General features: G+C 37.3%; 1 protein-coding gene across 6 annotated transcripts in view; it reads left to right on the top strand.

Annotated features, from left to right (window-relative positions):
* Window positions 1-15,371, top strand: part of MYO6 (myosin VI) — a 130,499-nt gene that overhangs the window by 11,551 nt on the left and 103,577 nt on the right. For all 6 annotated transcript variants that reach the window (XM_065400855.1, XM_065400856.1, XM_065400857.1 and 3 more), the window contains exons 2-6: window positions 950-1,019; window positions 7,422-7,495; window positions 9,737-9,866; window positions 12,160-12,265; window positions 15,196-15,251. In XM_065400855.1, coding sequence (XP_065256927.1) covers window positions 950-1,019; window positions 7,422-7,495; window positions 9,737-9,866; window positions 12,160-12,265; window positions 15,196-15,251 — 436 coding nt within the window. The remainder of the gene's footprint in view (window positions 1-949; window positions 1,020-7,421; window positions 7,496-9,736; window positions 9,867-12,159; window positions 12,266-15,195; window positions 15,252-15,371) is intronic.

Consider the following 15,371-nt stretch of genomic DNA (forward strand, 5'->3'; position numbering starts at 1 on the left):
TGTAATTTGTTAAAAAATGCAATAGCATGTTTGTACACTGTGGACACTCTGATAGATCTGTTCTTGCATGTTTCTCTTTCCTTTTTTAAAACAATATAAATTACAATTTCTGGAGTATTAAAGAGACAAGTTTGCTCTTGTTACAAATTTGTTCCAGTGAGTGATGAACGCTGGGTAAGTGGTTTTCTTGTGTAACTGAAATAAAGGATTAAAGGAAGTGCTTGTAAAATCAAAATTCAGTGTTTGGGAATATACTGTGTGTTACTATTTATATAGCTAATGTAGTGTATTTTAAAATGGGAATGTATTTAAATGGGATAGGAGTACTGAAGCATGATTGAGGGTATTATGCTAGGAATCGGGAAACTTGGATCTTATTCCCTAGAGCTGCTATTGGCTTGCTGTATAACTCTGAACAAGTCCCATCTTTTTTGAATGTGTTTCCTTTTGAATAAAATACATATAACTGTGTTACTGTTTTCTATAATACCCATCACTGAAGTATCTAAATATGTGGGGATAGTGCTTATCTTTAAAGCACTTAGCATTTTTCATCCATAGATCCCCAAGTATTAGTAGCAGTAGTACAGTTGAGACTACAATGGTTGCTGTAGTGCAGCTATCTTTACCATTAGCATCTCTCCATTTGTCTAAATATGAGAATGATAAATGCTCTTGATCAGGGGGTATATCTTTGTTTATACAATACCTATTATGATGAGGCCCAAATCCTTGATCAGTGACCTTAGGAGCAACTGCAGTAGAAGTAAATTGTTGCGGTGGTTGGGTGAACACACTAAAACCTGCCACAGTAAAATATAGAAATGGCAAATTTTCACTTTTCTTAACACAAATAATACATTTATTGAAAACATAGCTCAGAACATCTTAGAGCCACTTTCCCATCTGCAGTTGAAATTCTGAGAATATCAATGTTTTTATCTGACAGACTTTTCTGGCTGTTATCAACCAAGTGTTTCCTGCAGAAGAGGACAGTAAAAAGGATATGGAGGATAATTGTAAGTATGTATTTTAAAGTGTGTGTGTGTGTGTGTGTGTGTGTGTGTGTATATATAATAGCAAGGATCCATTTGTTTTGTAACCAAATCTTTACTTCTCTCTGTTTGTTTGCTTGAAGTTGCACATAACATTAATGGATCTTTATTGCTATAAATGTGTCCTATGTTTAAACCAATTTTAAGAGGCAGTTGTACCTTACATTTATTGCTGTTCTCAATTCTCAAATGAGCATGCAAAAGGAGAATGTTTCATTCCAGCGTGTGAGCTGCAGTATTCTTATAAAACTGTAACAAAACTAGTGTCAGTTTGATTTGCATATGTTAAATCAACTGCGTCATAGTACAGTAGTGACACGATTCATCAGTTTAATGGAGAGTAGAGTGAGCTACATGCAGCAATACAGGGCTTGATTTGATCTTTTGTTATGTGTTGAAAAACTACCTGTTTTGTCAGACAGCACTCAAGTTTGGGGGTAGTAATGGAAGAGGGATGCTGTATACCCAAAATGTTAAGGCTATTGTACGCTTCTGTACTTTTCCTCCTTTTTTTAATCTGGCAGCAGTGGCTATAATTTTGTTGTTGCCTTATGCAATATAATCTGTTTGAAGAGTGGTTTATTTTCTGTGGGGAAAAAACTGAAGAAGTTGTCTTTTTAAATTTTGCTTCCCAGGGACTGTTGGCCTGGATGTTTGAGATTGCCTTTTACATGGTCACCAAGACTAGCTTCTGCTGTTCTTAATATAAAATACATAGAGGGTGAGATTTTCAAAAGCACTACATGACTTAGGACCATAAGTCCCGTTGAAAGCAATAGCATCTACTTCCTGTGACTGAACCTAGATATGTAGCCACTCTGCAACAATGAGGAAAACAAGACCTGAAGCTTGTGATATGTACAGTGTAGGGTCATTATGGGTCATTTTCTGTTAGAAGGTTGTCTTTTCACTGCTTATAATTTTGCCAAAGTCTTAACTATTTGGGCTGTAATTTTCCATGCTGGGTGTCTGTCTCAGGCTTATTTTTATTTATTGATCGATTTAAAGTGTCAAATAATCGAGCAGTTTCTGAGAACAAGGTTAGGAAAAAATACTTTGCTTGTGTTTTTAAAAAAAATTGTTCACTGCCATTTCATTGAGATGCTCTAGAACCTCAGTTTTTTGGAGCAGGAACTTGATGTTTTGTAAGGAAGTTACCCTGTGGTAACAGGGATGTGCATTTTACCATCTCTGTGAAAATCCGCCCCAGTTTGACTGGGTTATAAGCATCTGAATATTAAGTTCTCATATTTATTTAGTTATTTATTTTATTTGGCATAAGCAATCTGGTCAAGCCAAGCCATAGCGTTCTTATCAGCAATGTTCAAGGCACGAATACCTCTAGGAAGTTCAGTCATTTTGCAGTCTTCAACAATGTGTGTCATGGTTTGTGGCTGCCCACATTGACATAGTGACCTCTTGTATACTCAGTAGAGACTTGTTGGAGTTTGGCAACTAAATTCTCCAAAGATTCCATCTGCAGTGAGCATGCTCCATCCCTACACATCTCCTAGCTGTTGCCTGGACTGCACAATGAGCTATCTCCACAGAGCAAGTGAGCATGCTTCATCCCTGGACTGCAAGGGATGAGCAGTACTTTCCCTACAATTTCTCCTCATGAATCTTGGGAGCTGATTCTCTCTCCTGTGCCTTCAGTGCCTCCCTGGTTGTGCCTAGGCAGTGTGGAGGAGAAAGAGGAAGCATCCTTGTTGAGATAGCCGTGGGAGGCAGACTTGTTGAAAGTCTCTGGTAAGGGTAGAAGCGGTAAAAAACGAGGATATCATTGTAGGGTTCTACAATAGACCACCTAACCAGGAAGAAAAGATGGATGAGACCTTTTTTAAACAACTTAATGAAATCTTCCAAAACAGAGGATTTGATGGTGATGGGGGACTTACCCAGACATCTGTTAGGAAAATAATACAGCAGGACACAGATTATCCAACAAGTTCTTGGAATGCATTGGTGACAACTTTTTATTAGAGAAGACAGAGAAAGTGACTAGCGAAGAGGCTATTCTGGATTTGATGCTGACAAACAGGGAGGAACTTGAGTGAAAGTGACCATGAAATGATAGAGTTCATGATTCAGAAAAGAGCAACTAAAATGATTAAGGGTTTGGAACGGGTCCCATATGAGGAGATATTAAAGAGGCTAGGACTCTTCAGCTTGGAAAAGAGGAGACGAAGGGGGGATATGTTAGAGGTATATAAAATCATGAGTGATGTGGAGAAAGTGGATAAGGAAAAGTTATTTACTTATTCCCATAATACAAGAACTAGGGGTCACCAAATGAAATTAATAGGCAGCAGGTTTAAAACAAAGAAAAGGAAGTTCTTCTTCACGCAGCGCACAGTCAACTTGTGGAACTCCTTACCTGAGGAGGTTGTGAAGGCTAGGACTATAACAATGTTTAAAAGGGGACTGGATAAATTCATGGTGGCTAAGTCCATAAATGGCTATTAGCCAGGATGGGTAAGAATGGTGTCCCTAGCCTCTGTTCGTCAGAGGATGGAGATGGATGGCAGGAGAGAGATCACTTGATCATTGCCTGTTAGGTTCACTCCCTCTGGGGCACCTGGCATTGGCCACTGTCGGTAGACAGATACTGGGCTAGATGGACCTTTGGTCTGACCCAGTACGGCCTTTCTTATGTTCTTATATTCTCAGGAATGGTAGGAGGAAAACAGCAGAATAGAGACAATGAACTCCACAAAGGCAGACTTTAGCAAAGCCAGATATTTGGTAGGTAAGATCCAATGGGAAGCAAGTCTAAGGGGAAAAAAGAGCTCAGGAGAGTTTAAAAAACTGCAAAGAGACATTAAGTGCACAAAAGCAGACTATTCAAATGCATAAGAAAGATCGGAAATATGGTAAGAGGCTAATCTGGCTTAACCAAGTAATTTTCGATGACTTGAAACTCGAAAAAGAGTCCTACAAGAAGTGGAAACTAGGTCAAATTACAAAGGATGAACATAAAAAAACCCAACAACAAGCATGTAGGGACAAAATTAAAAAGGGCAAGGCACAAAATGAGATTAAAGTAGGTAGGAATATAAAGGGTAATATGAAAACATTTTACAAATTCATGGGAAGCAAGAGGAAGGCCAGGGACCAGGTAGGCCCATTACTTAATGAGGAGGGAAAGACTATAATAGAAAACACAGCAATGGCCAAAATGTTAAATGCCTTTTGTATTTCAGTTTTCAGCAAAAAAGTTAGCAATGACTGGGTGACTAACATAGAGAACATCAGTGAAATGTGGTAGGATCTGACTCTAAAATAGGAAAAGAACAAGTTAAGAATTACTTAGACAAGTTAGATGTCTTCAGGTTGGCAGGGCCTGATGCAAGAAACTGTCTCAACAGATCTGAGTCATTAGTGATTATCTTTGAGTACTTGTGGAGGACGTGAATGATACCTGAGAACTGGAAAAGGGGAAATATAGTACCTATCTATAAAAAGTGGAATGAGGACAACCCAGGGAATTATGTACCATTCAGAGTAATTTAGGTACCCAGAAATATAATGGAACAAATAATCAAACAGTCAAAGAAAATAAGATGATAAATAACAGTCAGCATGGATTTATCAAGAACAAGTCATGTCAAACCAGCCTTATAGCTTTCTTTGACAGGGTAACAAGCCTTGTGGATAGGGGGAAGCAGTAGCTATCGTAGATTTCTACTTTAGTAAGGCTTTTGTTACTGTACATGACCTTCTCATAAACAAACTTTAAAAAATAATAACCCCTTCAACTGAAGCAACAACCTTTTGATGGGAGAAGAGATTTTAATTTATTTTAGGGACAGAACAAAATGTGGACCCTTTATCCTTAGGATCTTCATAAGCTTGCTCTCTTCTTCCCTTCAAAGAACTTTTTCTGACTTGGTAGTATTTTCTAAAGATGCAGAAATAGGAGAGGATTGTTCCCCACTATATTTTCTTTCATTTTGAGAGGTCTCTCTTTTAATAGTCATGGGATTATAAATCTCCACATATTCAAGAAATTAACTTGTCCCACAAGGTTAGAATCTGAATTATACTCCTGGGAGAAATCAGAAGAGGAAGAGACTTCACCATGAGTGTGGAAAGAAGTTGCCTATTTGGCTGATTTTCTCTCCCCATCCAAGTATAATCCTCCTGGAAGGGAAAAGGATAAAGAGTTTGGTAGGATGGAACATATGGATGAGAAATAAATCTCATTAAAGTACCCGATTATCTGGTTCAGTAAGAACACCTCAGGCTGTCCTCTCAGGAGGAGAGAAATTAGTTTGAGAAATAGGATGAGGAACAATTTGAGGGATTTGCAGACCAGAGCGAGCATCTGCTCAGGATAAAGCCTAAGTATTTCCTTCATTGACCTTACCATAGAAGACTTAGATGTGTAGGAAAGGAGTTTTCCTTCTGCTAGTATCTATTCGTATCCTCCCATAGCTAAAAATGCCTTCCCTAACAGTCCACATGTGAAGTCAAGTTACTCTTAGATTGGTTCCAGAAAGGGAAGCGCTGCTGCTTGCTGGAGCTGTACACACCAAAGGGCGGCCATGGGAATCTGCTTTTGTTGCAAGCTGGTCTGGCACATTTGGGTAGGAGGCAGATTCATTGCTCACTGCTGAAGGGAGTGAATGGCATTGGCAAACAGGGCTCTGCTGCTGTTGCCAAGCTCCCATTGTCCACTGCTAAGGTGTGTTGGACTGTAGTTGCTGATTGTGGCAGAAGGAGGATGATGAAGAGGTTACCAGCTGCCTGTCTGGCCTCAGGGGTCCCAAGGGATTGATGTCCCTGTGTATTGAAGTAGCTGGGAAGGTTGACCTTCAGCAATAAGAACTGGATGGTTTTGTTGCAGAGGGGTGTTGAATAACTGTATAAAGTTAAGGCTTGAGAGGGTCCTGATTGGTAGTGGGTCTTGTACCATTTTATACTAAGCTTTTGGTTTCTGGTGTTTGGAAATAGAATGAGTTATTTGAGCCTCAGGAAGTTGAGGAAGAAAAAACATGTTTTTCTGTGCAGGAATCCTGGGAAAAGAGTCCTTCCTGGCCCAAATTCAGAAACAGTGGTCACTTTCTTCCATTTTGTGGGTCAATGTCTTCTTGCAGGGTGTGGTGAGCACTTGCACATGAGCAATGCATCAGTAGAGGAGTTAGAGAGCTCATGAGAGAGGAAGTACAACTGGCCATCAAGAAAACCGTGCAACTTGACTCTAAACAAAGTACTGTCAAACGCTCAAAGGAAACCAACTGAAATAATAGAGATTATTTTGTGTTGCTGATTGTTTAAAGTTTAGCAGTCTGAGGTGTTGTTTGAAACCGAAAAGTAAGGATGTGTGTGTTCTGTGTTTGAAATTCTAACCAGAAACTAAAGAGACCAGGAGTAGAGGAAGTTCCTAGGTTGAGGAAGCTCTACATAAGAGATGTTCACAGAGTAGCTTTAGGGATAATGCTGTTGTTGACCTAGATGGAGCGGGTATTGATGCCCTAGAATTAAGACTTCCTAACACTTTCCATTGTTAACCCTGTTTTCAGTTCTTTATAGCTTTGCCAAACGTTAACCATTCAGGCTGAAACTTTCTACGCTTGCTTTCTGTCTCAAGATGGGTTTTTTAAAGTTTTTCAGTAAAATTGGTTTGCCCATTTTCAGCAAGGAGGTTAAGGAAAAATAGGTAGTTTTGTTAATGTAAATTTTTTTTTCTAATAGTTTCTTTGCGCACCTACAGAGTTTGGAGCAGGGATTTTATATATATGGCCAAGACAATTGTCCAGGGATCAGAGGGATGCTTTTTGTTGTTGTCCCCTTGAAAATACACCCTGATTTGACTAAGTTGTGAACATTTGAAAATCACCACTTGGATATGCTAAGAATTAGCAATTTCAACTACTTAGCTGTTAGATGGCATTTTTCTGTATGCACAATGGCAGAGAAAGATTTGAAGGAGGAGAAGTTGGTGCCTTTATGGATTTTTACAAGAAGTTTGTTGCCATGTATAAGGGGCAGTATGGAGGAAAGCATGAATGTGCGTGCTTGTGGGAAAAGCTGTTGAGGGAGTTTGGGGCTGCTATCATTGATGGAGTGAAGTCAGAGATTGACACTTCCATGTTCTAATGTTCTTTGTTAAATGTTATAAGAAAATAATATTATTTGATATTGTCACAGTAAATTTAGGTAGACATTTTCCAGACAAACTATATTTCTTTAAGTTGATAGTGTCCCTTTAAAAGGTTTTGAAGGAATCAGCAGGATTAAACTACTCATGGGCCAAAAAAGAGGAGGGGAAGCAGAATTCTTCTTAATGCTGAATTTCAGTTGAGTGATCGTACACTAAGATGGTTATTTGTCAAAATATCTGTGTGGGTTTTTAAATTGCAGGTTCACTAATGTACTTAAATGAAGCTACACTCCTTCACAATATCAAAGTGCGGTACTGTAAAGACAGAATTTATGTAAGTATTACATATTGTATTAGCTTGTATAATATGCCAAATAAATGTAATTATACTGTTTATTATGTAATATTTTTGTGCCATTTTGTTTTATAGCAGAAAATAGCCCAAGCATAATTGGTAGCATTTACGAATGTTAGGGTTTTTGATAAGGAAAGTCTGGTGTGCCACCTCATTCAGTTGGATTAAAGTAGTCAGTTAATTAGGTAAATTGGGTAATTTGGACTTTCTGTATGTTGTTTAGTTCATTATTTTTGTACATGGTAGCAAATTGCATTCCTTTAGGTATGCTACTTTGCCAGTAGGTCTGCTGTTACCAAAGATGGCTCTTTTTCTTCATTATTTTTGAACGAAGCAAACAGGTGCCTCCTTTGACACTTTCTAGCTCAGATGACCATCTTAATCTTTTATATTGCTATCAAATTGCCTAATTATACTTAATGAATTCTGACTAAATTACATTTAGTCCTTGCCATCTGCCCTGGCAATGACAGCTGTGAAATAGAAGAGAGGCAACAAGCGTAGAGGGGGGAAAAATCCATGTAGTTATATAAAATTATTTTTCTTCACCTTTTATAAAAAAAAAAGAAAGAAAAAAGAAATCAGCATTGAGATGGTAGAGCTAGAAAACATTTGCATTAAAAATCAGTTGTACTCAAATGTATTTAGACCTAAGCTTTCCTATCAAAAATTGTGTTCACTCATTTTCAGTTGTTGCTGAACTGAACAGTATACAGCTATGAATTATTTCCAGAATACCAGTCATCAGCTTTAGAAACCATGCTGGTGTAGTGTCAATAATTTGACGGCAGTTAAAAACAAAACACCAAAACCCAAAATACACAAAACAGATATCTAAAGCAGAAAAGATGAGGGTGAAACAGTGTTTTAAATAAACTGTTTTAAATAAATGCTACCTATGTGTTTCCCTGAATCTATGTTGTATACAATTTGGTTCAATTTTTGTTCTAACTAGTTTTCCCTGGTAACTTCAAATATAATTGGAGTAAACAAGATTATTTTGTATGCTGTTTTCAGAATCAGTGGTATGTAATTTATCTAGCTACCTACAGGAGTGTTAATATTAGTACTGGTGACTCTTGAACATCTTTACACATACAATTTTCTTCAGGGAAATAGTGAGAACAGAAGTAGCTGAAATAACCGTTCTGTGAACAGGTGTAGTCCTCTCCCCACTTCAACACAGAACATGCATGCTGGGTTAGTGGCCCGTATCCAACCCCCTTCTTGGGGCTTTCCACTATTCTCAACTCAAGAACAGCAAATGAAAAGAGCTAGCCTGAGTCACTTCATCATCTGGCTTTTTTAGGGTCTTTTTTGTGCAAGAGTATCTCTTGTCTCATCCTCAGGCATCTAACTATTCATTTATGTAATCTGGTCATCATCACTAGTATCTGAGCACCTCACACACATTCAAGAATTTATCCACATAACTCCTCTGTGAGGTAGGGAATCTTCATTCCTCCCCATTCCACCCCTGGAATTGTGACTATCTGGTCTGGCTGTAACTGTGAATCAGAAGAATAGCCTTATATTGCTATGCGGGATAGTATGATCTGCTATCTTTGCTGTTTAACTATTTAAACGTTTTAAAAAAGTAAATATAAAGTTGTATCACCCCAAATTGTTTTCTAGCTTGATAGAAAATCTACATTATGTATTTAGTTGTTGCATAATGTTTTTCTGTGTATCTATGGAATTTTATTCCAGTAGAATATGGATTTATGTTGATGTTCAATACATCCAAGACCAATGAGATACACATTGGTAATACAGTGGCTGTGTAGATTCACAGCAGCCTTCATGTGCTCATTGACAAGTTACACACATCTTTGTGAGTTAGAACTTGTTTTATGGGGTGGGTAGAATGTTGTCTAGGGCACAGTTATACTGGGTATGAGGTGTTTTTTTTTTTAGAAAGTGCTTTGGAAGTTTTTGCTTTCTTCTGAAATGTCTTTTAAAGACTGTTAAGAAATACAGCCACTCCAAGAGCGCGTTACCCATCTGTATTTGCAGTATGGTGTCAGAATTAGTTGTGTATAATCCTAAACGATGAGACTTTTCTGGCAATATTTGATTGTGTCCCCAATCTAATTTCATTGTTCCAAACTCTGAGATAGGATTCTGTTGTCTTTAATAGCAATGCAGAGTTGCTTTTAACCAGTTAGTTGAATTCTTGCTAGTGGTTTACTATGATTTTTTTTTTTTTTTTCTTCACAGACCTACGTAGCCAACATTCTTATTGCAGTGAACCCATACTTTGATATTCCTAAACTTTATTCTTTGGAGACTATTAAAAAGTACCAGGGTAAATCACTTGGGACATTAGCACCACATGTCTACGCAATAGGTATGTCCACCATTTATGCCTTTCTTCTGTAAAATATGCTTTGATCCCTACTTCATCTTGCAATCACATGTTAAATAACATATATAATAGCATCTATTTTTAAACCATGTTTAAATAAGATAAATCAGTACTAAAATGGCTAATCATTTCACCTTTGATATACTGCTTCGGTGTTTAATAATAATATATTATTGATCTCCCAACAAAAATGCTTAGACTGTAGATTATGTATAGTTTAATAAACAATGCAATCAAAGCATCATAAAAATGAGACTACAATATTTTAAAAAATGAGAAATGCCATCATTAAAACTGAACGATGGCCTCTGTTGTGATGTTATCCACATTCTGAAAATTTCAGTCCTTGCCAGTAAGTAGTAAGTTCATTCCCTTTCTACTTCAGCATGTTGTCAATGTGGATTGTTCCTTCTTTTACATTTTGCCTCTTATGCATTAAAATGCCTTTAAATGATTGATTTAAACAAAGAAAACAGTTAATATGAATATTAAGTTCTTTATATGTTTAGTCTGAAGGTAATATGTGTATAGAAGATTGTTCAAAAAGACAACAAATATGAGTCATAATTGAATCAATTTGATGTGCTGCTAACTTTCTCTCACAGAGTATGAAAACTATACACTTTTTTGTTTTGATCAAACAACATTTAAACAATTTTCATTAAAGTTCCTTTTCAGGGTCTCTTACACAGCAACAAAATGTGGGACGTTTGAAACAATATGAAAATGAGTCAGTGTGTCTGGATATAATTTGTCACAATGGCATGTGAAGCTGAAAATTTCGTAATAAAACACCTTCATAGCTATAAAATCAACCCTCCGCTATTTTGTAAATAAACTCCAGAGTTCAGTTCTATTAGCCCTGCATTTGTTCCCCTGTGTAACAATAGCCGTGTGGGTCTATGCCTCTGTGACTCTGCTGCCTGGATGGGCCAGACTGAGAATGCCATGCTCAGGGCAGACTAACAAGGAGCCTGTAGGCATTCCAGCTCTTGGCTCCCATCAATACAACCATGTCTAATATAATGAAAAGTTATTGAAAACCTTCTTCACCATATGTAAGGTTCACCAGTTCCAAAGGAACAGACAGTTATCTCCAGGTCAATATGAATCTCAGATCTTACCCAAATATCACACTGTCAGCCAATCCTTAATAACTAAATCTAACATTTATGAATAAAAGAAAGAAGAGTTATAAATGGTTAAAATATCAATATACATACAAGTGACTTCCAGTGTTCATAGTTGAAAATCACAGCAGTGATGGAATAAACTGCTGGCTTGTAAAAGTCTCTCTGGAATCATCCCAACAGGTCAGAATCCAAAGGCAGCTTAAATGTAAAGTCTGTTAAAGTCTCTCCAAGCATTTTCCAAGGTATTCCAAATACTTATTTGGAAGATCTCCATCTTATGACTTATACTTTCCCTGTTCAAAGTTTAGAGATGGCAGGATCAGGCCCGAGGTTTCTCTTTTATAGCTCTTCTAGCAGGTTGACAAGCCTCCTCACAGAAATTGTCACAGCAGGGCCTTCCCACAAGGAAGAATAGCAGTGCAGATCGCCTGTGGACCACTGCTTTGAAGTTATTCTATTTCCTATGCATACACAGGTAAACTAGTTACACTCATTCACATAAGGCAATTAGCCGATTCTCCGGCTAATCTGATATCATAGATAGTTATGATCATATCATACTATATCATAGATAGTTAAGCTGAAGACAATGTAGATAATATGATTAGTTTCCTGCAGTATCTTACATCTGGACACAGTCACATACATAATTAAGGCAATTAACACATGTATCATCTACAAGCTAATTTGGTTACATTGTTAAACATCTAACAGGATATAGGTAAACACAGACAAATACACTTAGTATCTACCCTTGATTTCTATTACTAAAAATGAATGAGTTGATTGCTAGTCTAGTACATCTCTTTGAAATTCACATACAAGTGAATTGTCTGCATACAAATGCCTCTTGTTAAGTTGTTATGGGTCATACATAGGTTGTCTGGTCTGCTGCCACAGCCTCTTTGAAGATACAAGGCTTCGTTCTTTGAGGGTGGGCCACTGTAATGTAAGGTACGGAGGTAGCAGAAATGGACTTTCATAGGATGTAATGCAGAAATTTAAATTTGTAGTGTTTTGATTTTTGTTCTCAAAGGGATTAAATTGGGTGTCATGTACAGCATAACTTAATTCTGATTATCAGTTGATGGTAGAAGGGTAACATAACAACTTTGTGTCCTTTAATGTAATTTTTGTTGTAGCTGATAAAGCATTCCGTGACATGAAAGTACTCAAGATGAGTCAGTCCATCATAGTTTCTGGAGAATCAGGAGCTGGCAAGACAGAAAATACAAAATTTGTTCTGAGGTTTGTACGTGTGTAACCAGAAAATTATTCAATGGGAATCTCTTGTATTGATATATTAGTATATCATGTTCAGAGATAAATTCTAAAGTCATTTGTAATGTTGTTAATATATATTTAAGGCATGATCCAGCAAGACAGCTGAATGCTCCCAACCCTCTGTTGATTTCAGAAATTCACCATTAAGGTTAAACTTAAAAGAAATGCAAACAGGATAAATAAGACTGATTTTGGAATGGTGGTCACTGTGTTCATAGTAATCATGAGTTTCAGTAAAGTCAGTAATGAGCTCACCCTGCAGCGATGGCTCCTGTCCTGCGGGACACGGCCTGGTCAGCTCTTCATACTGGGCATTGCAACCTGGCACATGTGCTTGCAGTGCCACTTGGGTTTGGTTTGTCCAAACTCCCTAGATAGAGATGGGAGAGTGGATGGGCCAAACCTCAGTGGTGCTGTGACCAGATTGCAGTAGGAACCATTGCTTTCCAACCTTCCTCCTGTGTTCTGGGCCTCACCTTTCAACATCCCCACTATATAATCCACTATTTTATTCCCCTTCCTCCCTCCCCCCCCCGCAATGGTACACTTTTTTGGTGTCAATCATAGAATCATAGACTATCAGGGTTGGAAGGGACCTCAGGAGGTCATCTAGTCCAACCCCCTGCTCAAAGCAGGACCAATTCCCAACTAAATCATCCCAGCCAGGGCTTTGTCAAGCCGGGCCTTAAAAACCTCCAAGGAAGGAGACTCCACCACCTCCCTAGGTAATGCATTCCAGTGCTTAATCTTCCTTTAAAAAAAAAATTATAGCCAAATAGCCTACCAACAACTGCAGTTATGGATTAAATGATATTTTGGGGTGAAACGTTAATTTTACTACGTAAAAGTGAAAACTACATTTGGTGACCCTTCTGTGGGACTTTTTTCCCTGCACATCTGCCATGAACTTTACTCAAAATTTTCATGCCAAAACTGTAGCTTTAGTGATAAAATAGGGAAATGACAGAGCTCCCAAACAACCTTTACTCTACACCATAGTGACATAATGCAATAACCATATGATTATGTTTTGGGAGTTTTGGTATTTGTTGTCCCAGATTAGATAAAGATGAGTTTTACAGATACTAGATATATATATATTTTTTAACTGTTTTCCTTAATGGTGTCATGCTAGGGCAGAATTATGGTTTGTACCCTAACTGTGCATTTCTATACCTTACCATGCTTGTATTTCTTTTAAGTTTAACCTTAACTGTGAATTTCCTGGGTTTCTAACTCTTAGTCTAGAGTAAAAGTAATTATCTTAAAAATACTGATATGTATGCTCAACTTCAACCACAGCATAACATAGGGTTTTATTGGGAATTTCTTTTTTGTTCTTATGTGAACACTAAACAAGAAATACTGAGAACACTAATGTGATATTGATTTGAAGATGCATAGTATCAACCTTAAATCATTTTTTGTTTTATCTTAACATTTATGACTATATTGACTGCTATGCCCTGGCTGCTTGATGCCCCGCTGGAACAGCACAACTAGAGAATACTGCTTAGTAAAGCCTACTTTATCAGCTCATTTGCTTTGCCAGAGTACTGTAATTCAGAGAGTGTACATATCACTTTCCATCTTCCTCCTGTCCTCCAAATTCCCTTATAGGCACCCCTAATTTCCCCCTCCCTTCTGCATCCCACATTTCATTGCATGCAGATGCCCTAGTTTTCCTTCCCTTCTGAACTCCAGAAAAGATGGCCACTGCCCAAAATCACTTGCTCCTCAGTGGTGTTCTCTGCCTTTTGACAGCTTAGGAGGCCACCGTCTAGCCTGAGGACCATTTGGCTTCATTCTTATAGGAAGCAATGGGATATGGATGGCGTTTTGAAAGAGGGCATCTTAACTGAGGACTCCCTGTGGCCTTGCTTCCCCTGAGAACATTAGAAGATGGCAGCTGTATTGAAAGAGTTCTTTGTGGAATTTTCTAAAACTGAATATTCTTTTAGTGAAAGAGCAACCTTGTTATGAAGCATAACAAGAGGACATTACCACTACTCCTTTTAAAATATTCTTCAAATGTAGCCAATGATTACAAAATTTCAGTGGGTTTTAACTATGTGGAATGTTTGAAGGGTCTGCATTGTATCTTGTTACTGATAAGTAACTGGTACAAATAAGTGTAACGGTGGAGGCAAAATTTCTCAAAGGATCCATTTTTAAATTTAATTTTAACCTCTAAACTAACTAATGGATTTACTTGTACACTTTCACCAAGTGTAAGCTATGTTTAGTGTAAGCAGTTTTAGAGTGCAGACTATTTTTTTGTAAAATTAGTCATTTTTAATTCCTTCTTTAAGGGCAAAATTGAACTCTGTCCTAATTACGGAGCTGCAATTTGCTCCTCCAGAATCCAAACAGGATTTTGTTTATAGGCTACTAGACAGTATGTGTGTGAATAATCATTAATTCTTGATGTATGGATAAAAAGTGCTGTATAAAAGCTTAACAAATACCTACAGATGGCACAATAATATACTAGTCAAATTGACAAAAAAAAACCACTTCTACAAATATTGATATACATATACAGATATGAAAAGACTGTAAAAATGAAGTCAGAAATACCAAAAACCACATTTAAAGCCAACAAAAATACATATGTTCCTTTTACAAAAGAAGAGTGTTTTAACTTATTTAAATGCGTATGCACAGAGAACTTGTGTGTGTGTGTGTGTGTATATATATATGTGTATATGTGTGTGTGTGTATATGTGTATATAAAAATAATCTTCCATTTAAAATATATGTTAAGATATGTTCTCCTCTGCGTAAATGGCCAACATATAATACAGACATTTAACAATTTCCTCAGTTAGACTGAGGCAGCGTTACTTGGGAGTAAAAGAGAGATGGACATTGTTTTTTATTCTTCTTTACAGGTATTTGACTGAATCCTATGGTACCGGTCAAGATATTGATGAAAGAATAGTAGAAGGTATTGTATTTTATTAAAGTGAACAAACCTTACTTGTTTTGATATGTGTAGGGGCAGTTAGACCATCATCGACAACAGTGTTTTTTAGTGGAATGGGGTGTGTTGTTTTGTTTTGTTCAA

This window comes from Emys orbicularis, chromosome 3, assembly GCF_028017835.1.
Source record: "Emys orbicularis isolate rEmyOrb1 chromosome 3, rEmyOrb1.hap1, whole genome shotgun sequence".
Classification (NCBI taxonomy): domain Eukaryota; kingdom Metazoa; phylum Chordata; order Testudines; family Emydidae; genus Emys; species Emys orbicularis.